This window comes from Terrapene carolina, unplaced genomic scaffold (assembly GCF_002925995.2).
Source record: "Terrapene carolina triunguis isolate 2854851 unplaced genomic scaffold, T_m_triunguis-2.0 Scaffold627, whole genome shotgun sequence".
Lineage (NCBI taxonomy): Eukaryota > Metazoa > Chordata > Testudines > Emydidae > Terrapene > Terrapene triunguis.
Window position 1 is genome coordinate 203,502 of NW_020664978.1, and position 22,159 is coordinate 225,660.

The 22,159-nt window shown below is 47.8% G+C and overlaps 1 protein-coding gene across 4 annotated transcripts in view; it reads left to right on the forward strand.

Moving 5' to 3' along the window:
* The window catches only part of PLXNB1 (plexin B1), a 138,529-nt gene that overhangs the window by 64,957 nt on the left and 51,413 nt on the right, over positions 1–22,159 (forward strand). For all 4 annotated transcript variants that reach the window (XM_029913384.1, XM_029913386.1, XM_029913387.1 and 1 more), the window contains 9 exons: positions 5,844–5,944; positions 6,987–7,119; positions 7,889–8,045; positions 8,834–8,942; positions 9,033–9,141; positions 9,982–10,851; positions 11,644–11,769; positions 12,733–12,855; positions 21,869–21,962. In XM_029913384.1, coding sequence (XP_029769244.1) covers positions 5,844–5,944; positions 6,987–7,119; positions 7,889–8,045; positions 8,834–8,942; positions 9,033–9,141; positions 9,982–10,851; positions 11,644–11,769; positions 12,733–12,855; positions 21,869–21,962 — 1,822 coding nt within the window. The remainder of the gene's footprint in view (positions 1–5,843; positions 5,945–6,986; positions 7,120–7,888; positions 8,046–8,833; positions 8,943–9,032; positions 9,142–9,981; positions 10,852–11,643; positions 11,770–12,732; positions 12,856–21,868; positions 21,963–22,159) is intronic.

A 22,159-nucleotide genomic window follows, 5' to 3' on the forward strand; every position in this document is an offset into this window, starting at 1 on the left:
ATTCCTAAACCCTTCATTAGCCTTATTAAAGACCGAAGCAAAATATTCATTTAGATATTGTGCCATGCCTAGATTATTCTTAATTTCCACTCCATCCACATTCTTCAGCGGTCCCACTTCCTCTTTCTTTGTTTTCTTCCTATTTATATGGCTATAAAACCTCTTACTATTGGATTTAATTCCCCTCGCAAGGTCCAACTCTACACGGCTTTTGGCCTTTCTCACCGCATCCCTACATGCTCTAAACTCACTAAGGTAGGTTTCCTTGCTGATCCCTCCCTTCTTCCATTCTCTGTACGCTTTCTGTTTTTTCTTAATCGCCCCTTTGAGACTCCCGCTCATCCAGCTAGGTCTAAATCTCCTGCCCACTAATCGTTTTCCCTTTCTCGGGATACAGGCCTCAGACATCTCATGCAACTTCTGCTTGAAATAATCCCAGGCGTCATCTGCCTTTAGATCCCTAAGTATGTTAGCCCAATCCACTTCCCTAAATAGTTGCCTTAATTTATTAAAGTTGGCCTTTTTGAAATTGTAAACCTTAGTTACAGTATCATTTCTGTTAATCCTTCCATTTAGTTTAAACCGAATTAGCTCATGGTCACTCGAGCCAAGATTGTCCCCTACAACCATTTCTTCAACGAGGTTCTCACTACTCACCAGCACTAAATCTAAAATGGCATCCCCCCTCGTTGGTTCACTTACTACTTGATGAAGGAATTCATCTGCTAGCACGTCTAAGAACATCTGAGCCCTATTATTGTTACTAGCATTTGTTACCCAATCTATATCTGGGAAGTTAAAATCCCCCATGATGACACAGTTCTTATCAGTTTTTACTTCCCTAAAAACATTAAGTAGTTCTCTGTCCGCCTCCAGGCTAGATCCCGGTGGTCTATAGCACACCCCAAGCACTATCTCGGGGGAGGCTCTAGTAGTTCTTTTATGCAGTGTAATTATTGCCCATACAGACTCCGTCTTATCCGTCCCATCACTTATTATTTCTTTACATTTTAGCTCATTATTGACATATAATGCCACTCCCCCACCTTTACCTTTTTTCCGGTCATTCCTAAACAGCACATACCCTTCCATACCTGTACTCCAGTCATGATTACCGTTCCACCACGTTTCGGTTATTCCTACGATATCAGGTTTCATTTCTTGGACCAGGAGCTCCAATTCCTCCATTTTGTTACCTAGGCTTCTCGCATTGGTGTATAAACATCTTACCGTATGCTGTCTATCCTTTCTCCCATTAGTTATGCAATTTGGAACGGACCCTATGCTGTCCATCCGCCCCCTCTTTCTTATGTCCAATTCCCTACCCCTACCTATGTCTGTGCTTATCTCCTCACACTCCTTTTCAGTGTTGGAATCTGGCGTGGAGATTAACTGAACATCTCCCAACCGTCTCCCCCAAGTTCCTAGTTTAAAGCCCTTTTGATGAGATGAGCCAGCCTCCCTCCCAGAAGTCTATTCCCTTCCCTACTCAGGTGAAGTCCATCCTGCGAGAACAGCTGTCTGTCCCCGAAAGCCTCCCAGTGGCCATACATCCCAAAGCCCTCCTTATAGCACCACTCCCTTAGCCAGCTATTTATCCTCATAATTCTGTCAGCCCTTTGCTGTCCTTCTCTTGGAACAGGCAGAATCCCACTAAAGATAATCTGAGCCTCCACTTCCTTAAGCGTCTTCCCCAGCCTGGCATAATCTCCCTTAATTCTCTCTAGCGAGAACCTAGCCGTGTCATTCGTTCCTACGTGAAGGATGATCAAAGGGTTCTTACCTGCTCCTTTTAGGATCCTTTTCAACCGCAGGTCCACATCCCTTATCTTAGCGCCCGGCAGACAGCACACCCTTCTGTTTTCAGGGTCTGCTCTGGTCACAGGCCTGTCCAACCTCCTCAGCAAGGAGTCTCCAATCACATAAACCTGCCTTTGCCTGGTGACAGTACTCTGTACAAATCTATCCCCTGTTCCCTGTAGTCAGACATAACCCCAGTTCATCACAGTTCTCATCTAGGTTTGCAGTAGATAAACGACTGTGTCTAGACAGTAACAAAAAGACCTAGCTTTTATATAGCGCTTTTCATCAGTACATCTCAAAGAACTTTACATCATTATCCCCATTTTACATATGGGAAACTGAGGCTCAGGTCCATAGATTATTTACAAATTCGTAGATTCCAAGACCAGAAGAGACCATTGTGGTCATCTAGTTTGACTTCTGTATAACACAAGCCATAGATTCCCCCAAAATATTTCCTAAAGCATAGGTTTTAGAGAAACATCCACTCTTGATTTTAAAATTGTCAGTGATGGAGAATCTACTGTGATCCTTGGTAACTTGTCCAGTGGTTAGTTACTCTCGCTATTACAAATTTACGTCTTATCTCCAGTCTGAATTTGTCTATCTTCAACTTCCAGGTATTGGATTGCGTTACACCTTTCTGTGCTAGATTGAAGAGCAGATTGTTAAATATTTGTTCCCCATGTATGTCCTTATAGACTGTGATCAAGTTCCCCTTTAACCTTCTCTTTGGTAAGCTAAATAACTAGAGCTCCTTGAATCATGTTTTCTAATCCTTTAATCATTCTCATGGCTCTTCTCTGAACCCTCTCCAGTTTATCAACATCCTTCCTGAATTGTGGCAGCAGAACTGAACACAGTATTCCAGCAGCGGTCACACACGTGCCAAACACAGAGGTCAAATAACCTCTTTACACCTTATACTTGAGATTCCCCCATTTGTGTATCCCAGAATTGCATGAGCTCTTTTGGCCACAGTGTCACACTGGGAGCTCATGTTCAGCTGATTATCCACCAATCCTCAAATCGTTTTCAGAGTCACTGCTTCCCAGTATAGAGTCCCCCATCCAGTAAGTATGGCCTACATTCTTTGTTCCTAGATATATACATTTACGTTTAGCCATATTAAAATGCACATTGTTTACTTGTGCCCAGTTTACCAAGCGGTCCAGAGCACTCTGAATCAGTGACCTGTCCTCTTCATTATTTACCACTCCCCCAATTTCTGTGTCATCTGCAAACTTTAAATAGCATAGGTCCAAGAACTGATCTCTATAGGACTCCACTAGAAACACACTCATTCAATAATGATTCCCCATTGCAATTAATTTTTGAGACCTGTCAGATAGCCAGTTTTTAATCCATCTAATGTGTGCCATATTAATTTTGTATCATTCAGGTTTTAAAATGTCATGCCTACTAAGTCAAATGACTTACAGAAGTCTCCGGATATTACATCTGCACTATTGCCTTTATCAATCAAACTTGTAATCTCATAAAAAAAAAATCAAATTAGTTTAACAGGATCTGTTTTCCATAAACTCATATTGATTGGCATTAAATATATTAACCTCCTTTAATTCTTTATTAATCGAGTCCCATATCAGCCGCTCTGCTATCTTGCCGAAGTTGATGTCTGACTGACAGGCCTACAATTACCTGGGTCATCCCATTTATCCTTTTTAAAGTAGCTTTCTTCTAATCTTCTGGAACTTCCCCAGTATTCCAAGACTTATTGAAATCAACATTAACGGCCCAGCAAGCTCCTGAGCCAGCTCTTTTGAAACTCTTGGATGCAGATTATCTGGACCAACTGATTTTATAATATCTAACTTTAGTAGTTGCTGTTTCTCCTGAGATACTAGTGGAATAGAAAATGTGTTATCATATGATATGACTACATCATCTATTTTCTTCCCAAATATAAAACAGAAATATTTATTGAAGACCTCTGTCTTTTCTGTGTTGTTTATGATAATTCTACCATTTCCATCTATTAATGGACCAATACCGTTGTTAGGATACTTTTTGTTCCTAATGTACTTAAAAAGCGCCTCCTTATTGTCCTTAATTCTGTTAGCCATAGATGTCTCCTTGTGTCCCTTTGCTTCTCTTATCAATTTTCTACAATTCCTAGCTTCTGATTTATATTCATTACTATCAACTTCCCCTCTCTTCCATTAAATATAGATCTTTTTCAGTTTTTTTATAGCTGCCTTCACTTCCCCCCTAAACCAGATCAGATTTTTAACCCTTCTTCCTCAGTTGTGGGATTGTGGCTTTTTGGGCATCTGTAAAAGTGATCTTAAACAATTTTGGATGATCATTTATATTTTTCTGATTGAATTCTTCCTCCCAGCAGATTTGGCTGATAAATGTTTTCAACTTTGTGAAATTGGCATTTTTAAAGCACCAAGTATATATTTATATCACTGGTCTGGACTTTATTATAATGGTCCATATTAGAAATATGATCAAATCATGATCACGTGTACCTAAATTACCATTAATTTTAGTTCTGTGATCAGACCTTCTTTATCTGTCAAGATCTAATGTAGAATTCCTCCATGTTGGCTACAACACTTGTTGATTAAGGAAAATGTCAGGGAGGTGAAGAGACTTGCCCAAGGTCACTCAGCAGGGCCACTGCCAGAGCCAGCAACAGTTGCAGTGCAGGAGTCTCTCAACACCATTACTCTGTGATTCCGAAGGGCTCCTCTCTCTCCTGTACATTTTGTGATAGTGGAATGGGGATAATGATCATGCATTTAAGTGTGTAGTTGTTAACAGAGCCAGTGAGAGAAATTTCAGACATCGTTTATATGTCCCAAAATCTTGAGAGCTTTATTACATGGGCTTAGTAAATTTACATGCATGAGAGAAGACGGGGGTGTTTCTTTTCTTCTCCAACCTCTCCCCTACCATTTCGTGCAACATGTAGCCCTTCCAGCTCAGACCTTTTCCAGATGTTTGCCCTACCGGGGATTTGAAGTGTCATTAGCTGGGCACAGTTTAGGATCTAAGTCATCTGCTTATCCCCATGAGCTATCTAGGTACCATTAAACTTCCTAAACTACAAACTCTCTTGGCTTCTCTATCTTTGCATGTTCAGTGTAATCTGATTTGCTTGTGAGCATTAGGCATGAGGGTAAATTAGGAGCCAAGCTCTTCGGCTAATACCATTCTGAATTTTGCTCCCCCAGAAGGCTAGTGGGTGCCATGCACTCTTTGGGGGAAACACTCAAGTGAGTGAGAGCCTTGTATCAGGATCAGAGCCATGGTTTGATCCCTAGGTCTGGGCAAAAATATGTCAACATTAAGAAAATACTTTTTTGGGGGTTTGTATTTTGGGAACCCCTTGGTCAAAATGACCACAAATTTGGAACACCCTGACCAGTGCCCGATGAGCCATATCAAATTTCAAGGCAATCTGAGTAACTATGTAGATTTTAGAGCACTTAGAAGAATTGAGGTTTAAACAAACAGCTGGCCTATACCTTAACTATACTAGACCAGGCGGTCCACTATAATATTTATTGGGAACTGAACTGAAGCACATACTGCAGGGTTCAGAGTAGCAGCCGTGTTAGTCTGTATCCGCAAAAAGGTGTCATACTGCAGGGTGTCATCAAGGATCCATTGCATAACTCTGTACTGCAACAACTTCTGTGAGAAAAGAGGGATGGAATCTATTGTGCATCAGTCTTTCTGTGACATTAAAATCTGACCTTTTCACAATACCAGAGTTTTCTGCCTTTGAAAAAGATTGTACTACTAGTAGTTTATATAATAGCACCACCTGTGTCTTAGCTCTGCCTTGGCATTTTTGTAGCAGCCAACACCATCCAATAGGACAAATTTCTCTTCTACTAATATGGGAAACAGCCACTTTTGAACATTTGGCTCCTATTTCTTTAGTTTCAGATGATTCTGGTAGCTAACAGGATGTTGAATGAGCAGAAGTTGTAGGACTTGTGGGTGGAGCTGCTGGGTTTTCAGCTGGAATTTCACTAGATTAATTTGTCTTTCTCTGGCAGGTGGTAAAGGTTCCCATATTAGAATGTTCACAGTACTTGGATTGTGAATCGTGTTTGACACTGAAAGATCCATACTGTGGCTGGTGTGTTCTCCAGGGACGGTAAGATCTCTGATCACTTCCTCAACAAGGCTCTTCAGAGAAATGATTATTTGGGATTAGCTAGTTAATTTTCTTTTGTTTAGTTCTATCAGTTTTACTGGAAAACGCCAATAAGGTACAGTATGCGATTATGTTAACTCTTCTATTCGTACATTTATATGATCTTGTGCAACATGCATTTAGACTTGTATAGCCCTACTTGGAATACTTTTAGCTGCTGCATGTGGTACATGCATCTCCTCTGAGTTCATTCATTCTTTAATCCCTCATCCTTCTATCATCTGATTCTGTCTCCCCACACTACCTCCCTGAAATGCCACCATTAGTCAACAGCTGCTTTTTCTCTGGCACCTTCCAGTTCCTGCAAATTGGAGCCACTGCATTTCACTCAGTTCTGCGCTTCTCTTCAGTCACCATGCACTGTATTCTTCCCAGTGGATCTCAGTCTGGGTTTCACTGACCACAGCAAGGAAACTAGTCTGTTCTATGCAGCTAACAGCCTTCTCCTTTCTGCTGCTACTGGCTCATCCTCTCTCCTCATTCAGCCTTCAACACTCTGTTCCAGTCCTTGGTAGTGGAGCCAGCAATGCTGTGAACTCCAGCTCTCATCAAACATGGTTCTACTTCCACTTGGCTATCCTTTTCTCTGTTTCTGTCTATGCAGTGCCACAGTGTTCAGTTCATAACCCTCTGTTATGTCCCTTATTCCTCTCAGGTTTTTCACCTCCACCTTTAATCTTAGTGGCCAGGTTTAGTCAGCTGTAAACTGTAAATATAATTTACAAAATGAAGTTGTGCTATATCTAATGTACCCAGTGTGGCCAGGATTTCCATTCATGCCCAAATTTGGATTCCCATAGCACTGTTGGGGCTATTGAGGCTACATGCCTTAGCTTGTTGTCACTACTGTAGTTGGTGTGTTTGGTTTCCCTACCACTCTTGCTGGGGAGAGTCCTGCTCACAGCAATATTGTAGCCAAAAAATGCATCCCCTCCTCAGTTTTGGAGAGCACGCTGATGGTTTCCTAAATCTTTTTCTTTAGGTGCAGTCGTCGCTCTGAGTGCTCCAGATCCACAGTGAGTGAGCAGTGGCTCTGGAGTTTTAATTCTACACAGCAGTGTTTATCCATCCAGTCACTAAGCCCAGCTAATATCAGCAGAGAAGAAAAGAGAAATGTGAGCAGTGACATTGTACTTGGAAAACATACCCCTGTGATACAAATGGTGGCTTTCTCCTTTCATGTTTGCAGACGGTCGGCCACCTTCCATTCTGGTGTAAATGAGAAAATCTCCTATTGACTTCGGTGGAAGCTGAATCACTGAGCTTTGAAGTTCATCCAGAGTGTGCCTTACTCAGGGCACGTACGTGTCATGGTGGCCCCAGGAGGAATGGGTTCCATCACGACTTTGTCAAGTCAGATGTCTATGCATATATTATTATGAGAGTGATACATTTTGGGGGTTCTTACTTGCCTTGTGCTGCTACTGCAAAGTCTGTCCTTGGCTTGGCATGTGTAAGCATGCTTATAGATTTCTAAAGCTTCATGGTGCTGATTATTAAAAGGATAATGAAAGAAAGTTAAAATTATCAACACAGTGTCTGACCTCTGCTAGAAGAGCCAATGGGAAACTGAGATGTCTCATGGATGAGAATTCTCTCAATGTGCCAAAAGCCGGTGGGAACCCACTTTCCATCTAGAGAACTGGGTGCTTGCTTACAGGAAGGACATTAAGGAATGGGAAAAGGCATTGAAAATGGCAGCAAGGAGAATGAGATTAGATACAATAGTGGGAGCCATCTTAGAAAGACAGTGGATGGATGGATCAATTACTTGTTTCTGTGTCTCTTAAAAATTAGAGATTAGGAAAACAGAATTATATTAACTAAAAAAATGTGGATTATGCAGGGACAAATTATGGATTTATATTAATATTTGATTGGCAGATTTTCCTCACTATCTTGGATTTACCATCCTTGCATGAGGAAGAAGCCTATTCATGTTACTTTGAAGACTACGAGAGTCCAGCAGTTCTGACAGAGTCAGGCATCGTGTGTCCCTCCCCAGATCCCAGCCAAGCACCAGCTTTGAAAACAGGAACAGGTCAGTTCAACATTTTCCATAAATGAAGTATAAAGTGACTGGTAAACAAAATCATCAGGAGAAGGAACAGCGAAGTTTGTCAGAATGTCTGTGGCAAGGTAGAATATGAGAGAATTCTAATGCTTTAATGATGGTTAAGTGAAAGTGTAGGTTGAGTTGGTATCCTGTGAGTAAATATAAGGGAGTTTTAAAATCTGTCACATGGTTCTTAAATTGTACACATATGGTATTGTTTCCGGGGAGCTCGCTAAGTGTCAGTGTTCACCAGGTCTGGAACCCCTGAATTGTAAAGTGTCAAGGGCCACTGTGAGTATGTGCGCATTGAAGCATTGCTCAAAGAGGGTAGACGGAAGGTGGTGTGGGCGACCGTATTTTTTTCCTTTCTGTCCATTTGTCCTGTGGGTGAGAGTGAATGGGTTGTAAAGGAGGTGAAGAACATGTACATTTCAGTCACTGTTGGCGGAGGAATGGTATATGTGTGAATGGGGCATGTTGGGATATTTCTGAAAGAGGGCAGAGTTAAGGTTGCATGGGCAAACCAAACCAATGGAAATCATATATATATATATGTATATATATATATATATATATATATATATGTATATATATAAAAAAAGGGAGGATGAAAATCGGGCTTATGCTGGGAGGCTCGCTTCCCAACTAAACTATGGAGACAGTGTGTCCCTCTATAAAGCGGACCATATGTCTGTCTGTCTAATAATACTGCAGCATGGGGACCTGTCACAGCTCCAGTATTTTAGAGGTGCAATATTTATTTCCCTTTTCAGAGCACATAACTATAAAGCTAGTGGTGCGTTTCCATAATGTCTTCATTGCTTCAGTGGATTTCTCTTTCTATGACTGTGCCGCAGTGGCCTTGCAGTGGAAGTCAGCACCGTGAGTACATGTTGGTTCCCTGTCTAAAGGCTTTGGCCATTCCCTGTCTACTGGACCTCCTCAGAGGCTAATCTTGTACTGTTGTTTCAGGTGTCAGGGTTGTGTGAGCAGTCACTGGGGATGTAACTGGTGTATCCACCAACACCTCTGCACCCACAAAGCAACTTGTGAAGAGGGGACCATTATCTACAATGAGAGGGTTTGTCTCATGCATAGATCCCATCTGCAAAGAATGCCACTGAAGTCCAGAAAGATTGTTTTTACTCAGATTAAGATGGCAGCCATCTTGCTGCTGTGGGCTGAGAGTGTCAAGAGGAGTATGTGTCCCCTTCTGATACTAAAGAGGGGCTCCTGAACCCTCAGAGCCTGGCTGCTTTGTAGAGTTTTCTCAGGTATTGTGGGGTGGGGGCTGAGGAAAGGTTTCCAGCAGCAGGGCAGTGAGGCAGGATGGGCCTCTTATTCAGAGTGAGTCATAACTCATCCAGAAACCCTCCCTCATGCCCAGCCTGCGATCCTGATGTAAGGGATCTGGGGAAGCTATGAGGCATCAGAAGTCTGGGAGAAAACCATCAGGGAACTGATAGTAGGGAGGCAGGCAGGGAGCAAGAGAGAATTGGCCTGGGGAGAAGTGTGTCAGGCTGGGGCACGTTGCAGGGTGAAGAAGATGAGCAGGGAGCACCAGCTGGGAGGGACAGGTGTCTCTTGGTGTGGGGAAGGGTGGATGAAGCTGTACAAGAGGAGAAGCTGATAATTGAGCTAATCCTTCATACTCTGAGAGTTTCAGGCCCTCAGAATCTCTCTCTAGGATGTGCAGTGTTAGCCTTTATTCCCTGTGCTCAGCGAAGCCAACTGGTGTGAGAGGCTCATCTCTCTCTCAGTAGAAATCTCAGAAGGGTCAAATGGCCTCCTGGGAATTCCCTTTTGACATGGAATCCGACTGACTGTTGTTTTTTGCTTGTGTCTTTCTCTCACATGTTGCTGTTTTCATGCTCACTCTGTGATTCTCTCTCTCTACCCCCATCTCAATGGCTCCCTTCAGACACAAATTCCAACCTCAAGTCCATTTCTTTCTTCAGCTGCTTCCACCACCATGACCTCCACCAACACGCTGACTGTGGCCACCAAACCCATCACTCCCCCAGTCACTATGGTGGTTACCCACACTCCCATCACAGAGTCAGTCCCCACCACTCTGCCTGCAGTCTCTGCCATGACTGCTCATCCCACAGGGACCTTTAGCCACACACATGCATCAACTCCAACTACAGCCATTCTCACCTTTCTCAAGATCACCACTGAATCTACGGTACTACCCCTAACAGACAAGCCTGCTACTACCAGCCTTGCCACAAATCCTACTGTAGCATCTGTCACTACTAGCGCAGCAGAGACTGCAGACCGTACAGCTCTGCCTACCTCTGAACTAGCCACAGCCCCAGAAGTGTGGTTCACTGACCCACCCACCACTGCTGCCTTCAATACTCTGCAGCCAGTTGTGGCAGCATTAACCCCTCCCCCTGATATCACAAATTCCACGTGGCCTCCCACTACTACTTTACCAACCTCTGAGGCACCCACATCTGCCATCCCATCTCCTTTCACCCCCAACCAAACTTCTAGTGCCCCCACCTCCTCTGCTGATTTCCCAGGAAACCTGGAGACAGAACTGCCTCCCTCTGAGGTCCCATCTTCAGTCCTTCCTGACTGGCTACTTGGGGAAGGCACAGAGCTCAAGGACACAGAGGATTGGATGGATTCACTGCAGACCGAGAATGATACGTCACCCTTCTCTGCTTCCACTCTTCTCTCAGGCGATGGAGACTCTTCAGAGAGGGATGCCCCTGATTTCCCCAGAATTCTGCACCCTGATTTTGACTATCAATATGATGCCCCTGGATTTTTGGAGTTGGTGAGTCTCTGATGCAGCTCTCAGACCTACCTTTAGAGCTGTGGTCTACTTTGAAATTCAGATGCAGGTCACCAAACTGGGAGACATTACGTCACAGGAAGGAAGATGGGGTCTCCTGGAGGAGAAGGAGGAGCCAAAGGATGGTGATGTGTTCAGAGTGGGAAATGGCAGCCTGAGGAAGGAAGGGGTTTTGGTGTTGTAGCGTGGCCATTTACCTGGAAGCTGCACAGTGCCCAAGCGACGGGTTTCCTGGTACACCATTCCTAGGGCTTGCGTAGTGTCTACTTTCTCCTGCTCGCTGTCTTTGGGGTCTTATATTGCTCTCCTTACCCCTGTAGTAAATGGCTGGGTCTACACTATGAGCTAGGGGTGTGATTCCCAGCCTGCATACACATACTCGCTGTAGCTGTCATTGAGCTAGGTTGCTAAAAAGAGAAGTGTAGCTGCAGTAGCATGGGTAGTACCAAGGAGGCTATGGGCTAGCCATGCTTAGTACAAACCCGTCTGAGCCTGTTGCTATGTACTTGGCATGGCTAGTCCATGCTGCCACTCACCACTGCCTGGCCTGCCTGGCCTACCCCAGCTCTACTGTAGTTCTCAGCATGCTAACTCAATGAGTGCGAGTATGTCTAGGCTTGCTGGCAATCAGCTCCAAGTATAAACATACCCAGTGAGCCCAGCTTCCCCTTCTGTTAGGATGAAATTTCATTCCTGTATTTGCCTGTGTTAATTGTTCCAGTCAAGTTCAATTCCCTGTGCCGTGGGTGCTCTCTATGGGTGTTTGTTTTTCAGAATGAGGAGTTTAGCTGGGGTCCTGGAGCCTGTCCCTGTGTGCAGGGCATTCAGGGATCCTCTCTGCTCCCAGTCAACGTGGAGCAGAAGATAACCCTGCTGGGGAAAAACTTCCATCTGTATCAGGTATGTGCCTGTTGCTTCCCACTGAGAAGAGGTTTGCTTGGAGCAAGGCACCCTGTGGGCAGCCTCTGGCACCTCGGTTCCTAGATACGTCACATTTAAGGGCACCTCGCTGAAGCATGTGGGGACTGCATATCCAGGGTGGGTCCCTGCTGAGTCCCTTCTCATTCCATTTTAAACCTCAAAAGCTGAGCGCAGTTCTTCCATTTTTCATTGCCCTGTCCCCTTCTCCTGATGTAGTAAAATGTCCGTGTGGCTATTCCACATTTGAAGCTTCTACAACAGAGTTAAAATTAAGCCTTACAGATCCTCAAAAACTCTGGTTCCTTTGGGCTGCATTTACAGTCACAGGTGAAAATCATATTTGTCTCCAAAGTTTGAAGACTACTTCAATAACCTCTCTGGAATTATAGTCCTTGATAGACGTATGTACAAACTACAGCTGGAACCTGATAGGTTTCAGGGCATGTGGCCTATTTCTCTCAGTTACAGACTAATTGTTACCTTTCTCTGTTGAAGTGTGTATTGTACATACAAGCATGGTTGGTGACTGACACATACCCTGGCTCATTTTTCTAATCCTTTCTCTGGTGTTTTTTTCCCCTCTAATCCCCCTGCTTCTGGGCTGAAGTCTTTTGATAGGAACCCTCTCCTCTCCCCAGCATACAGTGTGTGTCTTCTGGGAATTAATTTGTTTGTGGTCTTGATTTGATTCCTCTCATGTGGGGATCATGAAGAAGGGAGAGTATAGGAGGGACTAGAATGCAGGAGAAAGGTGGCATGGCAAATGAGAACAAGGAGCATGTTGCATGCGTAGGGAGTGGTATGGAAAAGGGCTCTGAGATGGGAACAGGAGGAGAAGTTTTATGGGGGAGCATAGGTGTGTGTGTGCCTGAAAGTCTCTGTTTGTTGGTTTGGTCGTGTGAGTGGATACTGGTGATATTGTCTCTCTCTTCCTGGCTGTAGGATCAGCAATGGGACTATGAGTGTGTCCTGATTGTGGAGGGGAGGACAGTGGTGATGGATGCTTATGTTGAGGGGGAGGAAGCAAACCGATCACTCTGCTACATCACATGTCAGCTACACCAGGTAAGTATTTGAGATGGCAAAAGCTATCCAGACTTCCCACTAATCCAATCTCATCTAGGTTTTTGTTGATGATCCTCTTAGTCTGACTGGAGAGAAGACTAAAAACTACTTTAAATTGTGAGCTCTTTGGAGCAGAGACCATCTTTCTGTTCTGTGTTTGTACAGTGCCTGGCACAACAGGGCCCTGATCCCTGAGGCTGCTGTAAGATAAGTAATAATAATTAAGTCTTCAGCTAGCAGAAGGTTAGTTTTATCTGTGCCATAGTACAGTGATAATGCCATGATTGTGGCAGAGAACAATGCCATCCCTGTAACATATCTCACTACCATTCCTATGATATCCAAAAGATTGGCTCCATTGCCCTTTCATTTAGCACTCTATCACTCCCACTAGCAGTGCTTTGTTTACCTGTTTGTGGGCTCTTCTGGAATTGGGGACAGCTCCTTTGCAGAAAGCCTCTGGGAGAAAACCAAAATAACAGAAAGTAAGATAGATGCAAGCATGAGATATGTAGCATGTACAATCCCAGCCTGCTGAGGGTGCTAGAGTTATAGATAACATTAATGTATTACGCCTGGCCTTTGCAACAGGAGAGAGAGGGATACTGGCCCAGAGATTGTGGGCTGTTTCTACCAGGATGAGAGATTTGAGGGGGGTGTGGCATGTGGAGAGGATTTGTAAATAGCCTGGAGTGGATGGTGCATGCAGCTGTCCCTAGAGGTCCCTGTCTGGGCACCCAACTGTTGTAGCAGCTTCTCTGATTGCCTTTGAGAGGCCTAGAGGGTTGAAACATGGTAATGGCTTTGGGTGAGGACTTGGGGTCATTTGATTCCTGTGGTTGTCATGGAAGGCTAGGCGAGGATGTTATGGTGAGGAGGTCGGGGGTAAAGATCATGGATTCTTCAAGTGCTTGCTCATGCACACCATTCTACGTTTGTGCATGCCCACTTGCATAGTTGTTAGAGATTTCTGCCTTAGTGGTATTCATAGGGTCGGCTGTGGCACCCTCTGGAGTGTGCGCTCATGTGTCGGTATATTTGGCGCCACCGGCCCTACGCCCTCTCATTTCCTTCTTACCGCCCGTGGTGGTTGGTCGGAGCACCTTTCCCTTGCCTAGCAAGCGATCACTAGTTTTTCTCCTTTGCTTCACATTTTAGTGTTGTAAATAGTTTGTTTACAGTAGTTAGCTAGTGAAGTAGTTGTTAAGCACTGTAGTAAGTAAGTTAGGGTCCCAGTGGGGACTTTGCCCCAGGCAGGGGGGAATGCCCTGGTTTCTGGGTTTTAAGCCCTGCGCCGACTGCAACAGGCCTATGCCTGTTAGTGACCCCCATAGCAGCTGCCTGAAATGCTTTAGGGAATAACATGTAAAAGAGAAGTGTTGCATCTATAAGAACTTTCGTCCCAGAACACAGAAAGAGTGCAACATCCATTTGAGGCCCATCCTCAGGGAGGCCGCTCTCCGCCCAGCCTCGGAGCCATCCCAGATGGAGTCGACTCCCGGTACTTCGGCCTTGGTGTGTAGTGCACCCCCGGCACTGGGCTTTACCCAGCACCTCTCCCCTTCATTGGTGCCTAAAAAGAAGTCGAAGAAGCATGACCCGGCACCAAGTACCCCAGAGCTACATGGGGGTGCATCCCTGAGGTGGTCAGTGTGATCTTCCGAAAGTGGGGATCTCCCTGAGTGGACTTGTTCGTGACTTGCTAGAACTGGAAATGCCATGTGTTCTGCTCGGTTTGGGGGATCAACAGGGGCTCTTTGTCAGACGCCTTCTTACTCCAATGGTTGGGGGCTCTGATGTATACCTTCCCAGCAGTGCCATTAATCCAGAGTCCTCATGAAGATCAAACAGGACAGGGCGAAGGTGATCCTGATAGCCCCGGCTTGGCCTCGCCAACATTGGTTTGGCATGCTGCTGGACCTCTCAGTGACACCCCACTGTAGCTGCCTCTCTGATCGGATCTGCTGTCCCAGAACTACGGCAGTCTCCTGCACCCGAACCTGGCAGCGCTGCACCTGATGACTTAGCAGCTGCATGGCTGAATGCGCAGAGGAGGAGTGCCTGGCCTGTGTCCAACAGGTCTTGTTGGGCAGCAGAAAGCCCTGCACCAGGGCAGCCTACCTAGCCAAATGGAAATGGTTCATGTGCTGGGCCTCGGACCAGGGTATTAGGCCAAAGCAGGCCTCACTTCAGTTGACCTTGGATGACCTTCTACATCTCCATCTCCAGGGCTTGTCCCTTTCATAAATTAAGGTCCACTTGGCCGCTGTATCAGCCTTTCACCCTCCATTTCAGGGCAGGTCGGTCTTCGCCCACAACATGACGATCCAGTTTCTAAAAGGTCTGAAGTGACTCTATCCTCATGTCTGGGACCCTGTCCTTGCTTGGGACCTGAATCTAGTGCTGGCACGGCTCGTGGGGGGCCCCCTTCGAGCCATTAGCTTCCGGTTCCCTTCTTCTGTTCTCCTGCAAGGTGGCGTTCCTGTGGCAATAACATCTGCCCATAGGGTCTCTGAGATTAGGGCACTTAATTTGGAGCCGCCCTATACGGTGTTTTTTGAGGACAAGGTCCAGCTGTGACCGCACCCAGCTTTCCTGCCCAAGGTTGTTTTGCAGTTTCACGCGAGTCAGGACATATTCTTGCCAATCTTTTTCCCAAAGCCTCATAAGTCTGAGAAGGAACGTAGATTGCACTCGGTAGCCTTTTACATCGAAAGGACCAAACTGTTCTGTAAGTCAACGCAGCTGTTCGTCCTGGTGGCGGGTAGGATGAAAGGTCGTCCGGTGTCTACCCAGAGAATTTCATCCTGGATCGCTGTCTGCATCCAATTTTACTATGATCAGGCGAAAGTGCCTCCACCGGCAATTGTAACCTCCCACTCGACTAAGGGGCAAGCCTGATCGGTGGCCTTCTTCTTCAAGTGCTTGCTCATGTTGAGTCCGTTCTAGGTATGCGTGCCCACGTGCACGGTTGTCGGAGACTTTTGCCTTAGCAGTATCCGTAGGGCTGGCTGTGGCACTCTCTGGACTGGTGCGCTCATGCGGCAGTATATCAGGCACCGCTGGCCCTACGCCCTCTCAGTTCCCTCTTATCGCCTGTGACGGTTGGTTGGAGCTTCTAGTCTTGCTTAGCAAGAGCATTAGCGGTTCTTCACTGTTCAGATCGTTCTCCTTTGTTATTTAGTCAGTGATTAGTTAGCTAATCTGAGGTGTGATTATTGCTAGTAGTTTAGTAGTTAGAGTCCCGGAGTGGGGCATGCCCCGCTCACCAGCCTTTAAGACGTGTTCTGAATGCAGCCGGCCAATGCCCATCAGCGACCCTCACGAGAGTTGTCTGAAGTGCCTGGGGGAGTCCCATCGAAAAGACAAGTGCCGGATCTGCAAAAATTTTCATCCCCAAACTCAAAAAGAGCGGGACATTCGATTAAGGGCCCTCCTTATGGAGGCTGTTCTGCGCCCAGCAACGGAGCCCTCGCACTCGGACTCCACACCCGGTACTTCAGCGTCGGTGCACCGCTGGCACTGGGATCCAGCCGGCACTGTTCCCCCTGGCCAGTACGGAAGAAGTGGTCTAAGTCGTCTGGTCTGCAGGCACTGCGCAAAGGACCTGAGCTAGGCCTCGTGCCCACAATGGAGGCTCTCGGGGGTACCGCTTGGTCAGATCCCCTAGTCCAGCCAGGGATCTACCTCTGACTCTGGGGAGCGGTAGGGGGTCCTGGCCCATCGCAGGGCCATTTGTGCCCAAGGCGGGCCTGGCGGCCAAAGAACAGTTAGGCCAACCAGCACCGCAGATGCCTGGCCACATGGTAGATCCCGCCAAGTCACCAGCTCAGACGACCAAGCCGGTGATGGGACTGCCCCTAAAGGCAGTGGAATGCCCCTGGTCCCTGGACTGCAGGTGTCATTCCCTTTTGCCACAGCCAAGGACCCCGGTACTGCAGCCCTGGTCTCCGGCCAGGAGGCCCAGGTCTCCGACGCCACGGTCTCCGCTTACAAGACACGGGACTCCAGAGTCGCGACGGCAATCCCCATATTCTCGGTACTGACAGTCCTCCCCCCAGAGATCACCAAGGTGCCAGTCACCATCGCCTTGCAGGTCGCCTAGGTGTTGGTCTCCTCAGACGCGAGACCGTTCCTGGTCGCGGCACCGGTCGCCAGGGCTACGGTACCATTCTTTGGGCAGGAACTGGCACTCGCCTTCCCCGTACCGGTTGCTGACAAGAGTCAGTCGACAGACTCAGGCTTCCATGGCCCCGCCCTGGTCCCCAGAAGAACAGTGGTCTGGGTTGGAGGGACAGTTTAGCCCTTCCCCTGTCCAGGACAAATCTTCTCCCAACTGGGAGCCCGCCAAGGTGCCCGTGGCACCAACATGGGGTCAGGGGCAAAGGCCCGCCCAGTGGCAATACTGGAACCCACGATGGGTGCCTGTAATGCCGGCACCATACTCCCACCACTCCTCCCAGGCAACATTGGACAAGCTACCCCTGGCACAGCCGGCACCGGTGTTGGAGCAAGGGGCCCAGTCTGAAGCGGTGACCTCGAGGGAGGCTCCGGGGACCATGGAGCAGTTCCCAATGCAGCAAGGGCACGCCCCCCCCAGCCTCCGGCGGTGCAGTCATCCTCATCGTCCCCAGAGGAGGCGGTGGCGGAGCCCTCACAAACTAGCTGCTCCTCTGATGACATCAGGGAGCACCAAGCCCTTCATAAAAGGGTGGCGGCCCACGTGAACTTGGAGGTCAAGGAGCTAGCTGAGGAGCCCGATGACCTCTTCAATGTCATTCCATCCTCTTCCCCAGCCTGGGTCACATTGCCTGTTCACCAAGGGGTCCTGAAGATCGCTAAGTCGGTATGGCAGACCCCATCTTCCATTCCGCCCACAACCAAAAAGCCGGAAAAGAAGTACTATGTCCCCGTCCAGGGGGTTGAATATCTATACACGCACCCTCCTGAGGGGTCCCTGGTCATGTCTGCCACCAACTAAAGGGCCAGGTGAGTGGCATCCCCAAAAATAAAGATGCCAAGAGACTAGAGTTATTTGGCAGAAAGATTTATTCCACAGTGAGCTTCCAATTCAGGGTCTCTAACCATCAGGCACTACTTGGCAGGTACAATTTCAGCCTGTGGGACTCGGTCAGCAAGTTCAAAGCGAGCCTCCCACAGGATCAGGCACAGGAGTTCGCCACTCTGATAGATGAGGGCATGGCAGTGTCCTCCCGATGGCCTGAGACGCCAAGTACTCGGCGTCCAGGGTGGTTGCCTCTGCAATAGCCATGAGGCATAGCTCCTGGTTACAGACCTCCAGGCTATCCCAGGAGATGCAGTATACCCTCCAGGACCTCCCTTTTGAGGGAATGGGGCTCTTTTCAGAGCTAACTGATGCTAGGCTCCACGGCCTTAAAGATTCCCGGGCCACCTCCACTCCTTAGGTCTTCATACTCCTCAGCAGGCCAGGAAGCTGTTCCACCCCCTGTCGCCTCCACAAGGTCTTGGGGTACCCCTCGTTCCAGCTCCTAAAAAAAGGAGGACAAAAACGGGTTTTAAGTGATGCCACCAGTCGTCGTCTCGTTCACCTGCTCAGCCCGGTCCTTCCAGGTATCAAGGTAGTCAGCAGAAGTCATTCTGAGAGTGCGCCCGAGGATGATGCCCCAGTTACTGCACCGGATCTGCTCCCCATCTTCCTCAACCGCTTCCACCTTTTCTGGTTGGCCTGGTCCCATATCACATCGGACTGCTGGGTGCTTGACACAGTCTCATTGGGTTATATCCTGCAGTTTGTAGCCGACCAGCCCATCCATCCCTCTTCCCAGTCCCTCTTCAGGGACCCTTCTCACGAGCAACTCCTCATTCAGGAGGTTGGAAACCTCATGAGCCTAGGGGCAGTGGAAGAGGTTCTACAAGACATAGAAGGAAGAGGGTATTACTCCCTTTACTGCCTCATTCCGAAGGCAAAAGGGGGTCTCAGACCGATCTTAGACCTGCGCCACCTCAGCAAGTCTCTCAAAAAGTTTTCGTATGGTCTCCCTGGCCTCCATCATTCCCTCCTTGGATCCGGCAGAGTGGTACGCTGCCCTTGATTTAATGGACGCATACTTCCGTATTTCTATATTCCCGGGAAACCGGCGTTTCCTTTGTTTCATGTTGGGCCAGTACCATTTCCAGTTCATGGCATTGCCCTTTGGTCTCTCGTCTGCCCTGAAAGTGTTCACAAACACTCTACATGAGTAGATCTGGGGAGTCCAGATCTACCCGTACCTCTATGACTGGTTGATAAGGGGCCAGTCCTCGGATCAGGTGCAGAGGCATCCCAATCTGGTCTGTTCCACCAGCCACGATCTGGGCCTATTAATAAATGACAAAAAGTCGACCTTCACCCCAGTGCAACATATAGAATTCATTGGGGCGATACTCGATTCCACTCAAGCCAGAGCCTTTCTCCCTGAAAGTTGGTTCCATGCCATGGTGGACCACATCTCATCTCATCTCTGCATGCCCAACCACTCACCACTGCCCACACGTGCCTGAGACTGTTGGATTACATGGCACTATGCACTTACGTGGTCTGGCATGCAAGACTCCGCCTCAGGCCCCTACAGGCATGGCTGGCATTGGTTTATGTCCCCAACTGGCACAGTATGGACCAGGTGATCAGGGTGACGGACAGCATACTGTCATCCCTTACCTGGTGGCAAGATCCCGCATCCGTGCCGGAGGGAGTCCCCTTCGCGGCCCCAGTCTCGTCAGTGACTCTTGTCTCTGACTCTTCGGACCTGGGTTGGGGAGCCCACCTGGGTGATCTTAGTACTCAAGGCCGTTTGTCCAGTCACAGTCGGTCTCTGCACATCAACATCAGGGATTTCTGTCTGCAGCACGACATCCATCTTGTGGCCGCTCACCTCCTAGGGGCCAGGAATACTTGAGCAGACCACCTCAGCAGAACATTCTCCTCTCGCCACGAGTGGTCCCTTCACCTGGAGGTGGTCAGTTCTATCTTCCACAGGTGGGGAACTCCCCAGGTGGACCTATTCGTGTCCAGGAAGAACAGGAAATGCCACGTTTTCTGCTCATTCCAGGGCAGCGACAGGGGATCCCTGTCAGATGCCTTCTTGCTCCCATGGTCAGGGCTCTGATGTACGCCTTCTCTCCAGTGCCATTGCTGCACAGAGTCCTCATGAAAATCAAGCAGGACAGGGTGAAGGTCATCCTCAGCGCTGGCGTGGCCGCACCAACACTAGTTCAGCACTCTGCTGGATCTCTCAGTGGCGACCCAGTTCCAGATGCCGTTCAGGGCGGACCTGTTGTCCCAGAACCACGGCAGTCTCCTGCACCCAAACCTGGCAGCGCTTCATCTGATGGCTTGGCTGCTGTGTGGCTAAACGCACAAGAGCGGCAGTGCTTGTCTGAGGTCCAACGAGTCCTGTTGGGCAGTAAAAACCCTCCACTAGGATGACCTACCTGGCCAAATGGAAGCTATTCACCTGCTGGATGGCGAATAAGGGGGTTTGTCCCGAGCGAGGCCCATTGCAGATCATTCTAGACTACCTCCTGCACCTCAGGCTTCAGGGCATGTCGCTCTCATCCATCAAGGTCCATCTAGCAGCCATCTCGGCCTTCCACCCACCACTCGAGGGCAGGTCGGTTTTCTCTCAGGATGTCACAGCCAGATTCCTCAAGGTCCTGGAGTGTCTCTACCCGCACATCAGAGATCCTGTTCCTCTGTGGGACTTGCATCTGGTGCTGTGACAGCTCACGGGTCCCCCCTTCAAGCCTTTGGCTTCCTGCTCTCTCCTTCTCCTCTCCTGGATGGTCGCGTTTCTGGTCGCAGTCACGTCAGCCCTCCTGGTATCTGATATTTGAGAGTTCACCTTGGAGCCACCTTATACGGCTGCTTTTACTATATCATAGTCAGCTGCTTGTGCATCACTCAGTGCCACGTAGGCAGCTTGTGCCTCTCCCAAGTGTAGGGAGCTAATTGGAGGGCCCATACTCCCTTCTCCCAGCCCACTCCTCATGCCACCCTCTCGAATGTCAACAAAAAGGCATCAGGGTTATCCGTTGGGCCCATTTTGCACAGTCTTGTGCCCACTGCCCGGTTATCGCTCCCTGCCATGGGATTCACCAGCTTCTCTATGAGCTGTTGCTCCACCTGCGCCTGCTGTGCAATAAACTGTTATAGGTTCTGTTGTTGTTCCACCTGTCAGGATAACAAGGACTGTTTTACTTGTTGCTGGGTCTGCTGAAATGCTTGAAAGATTTTCTGAAACTCCTTTTGCTGTTCCGCTGCCCAGCGCAGAAGATTTCAGACAAGCCCCCAGTTCTCATAGGGTGGGGTTCCCTCACACTGGATTCCTTACTGCAAAGAATCCTCATGCACGCCAGTGACAAGTTCTGTGTTTTATTTACAATGTACTTTAAAAGTGTTTGTTCCCCACAGCACAAAGCTTTTCCCCAAGTCTTTTCCCTACTACCAAGGCACGGAGCGGGGTGAAGAGGAAGAGATCACAGTTGTCTGAGATCTTAAGCTTCTCTGGCCCTTCCTTCCAGCCCTCCCCATCTCTTGCTGTCTCTTTCAAACATCCTCAGCTAACGCGCTGAATCCCCTTGTTGATTTGGTAATCACCTGCTACTTAATCAATGCTTTCATCACTTTGGTTCATGTGGGAACACTGACCAGGTTCACAGAGAGGTGAGTCATACTCATTCTGTCATAAGATGTCTCAGCTGGAGTGAGTTTTTTGCACAAATAACACATGTTAACATGCAATTGGGCGTGTGCATCTGCAGGTGGTCAGTTAGGCACACAAATAGCCATTTGCATGCACACATTTACATGTGCAATTACCCTGCCCATCTTTGAGAGTCAGGCCCTTTGTCTCTTAATGAAAGAGGCAAGTTATTTGCTGCAACGTGTGTTAAACTACTGTGTGAAGCACTGAGGCACTTCTGTTTATTCACCCAGTTAGTTAGTGGCCTCATTTGGTCCCTTTGATACCCTGACATTCTGGTCTCTTTGCAGTATAGTTACTTGGCACCTCAACTTGAATTCAATGCTGTGGTGTTTGTGCAGAGGAAGCAACACCTCCGAGTGGACAGCGCTGTGGATCTCTATGGTAGGAGAGTGACACCTCACCAGCAAAAGAGGGATTTAGGAAATGGGACAAGGGGTAGCTGGGAAAATTTAAATTGAGACTGTTGCTGTTCAGTGTGTCCTACAATAGTCCCATCACTGGGAAATTAGGGGCAGCCCTTAAGCCTGGATGTTACAGGCTCTGAGTTGTTACTTTGTGTGTTGATGCCAGATGCTTGG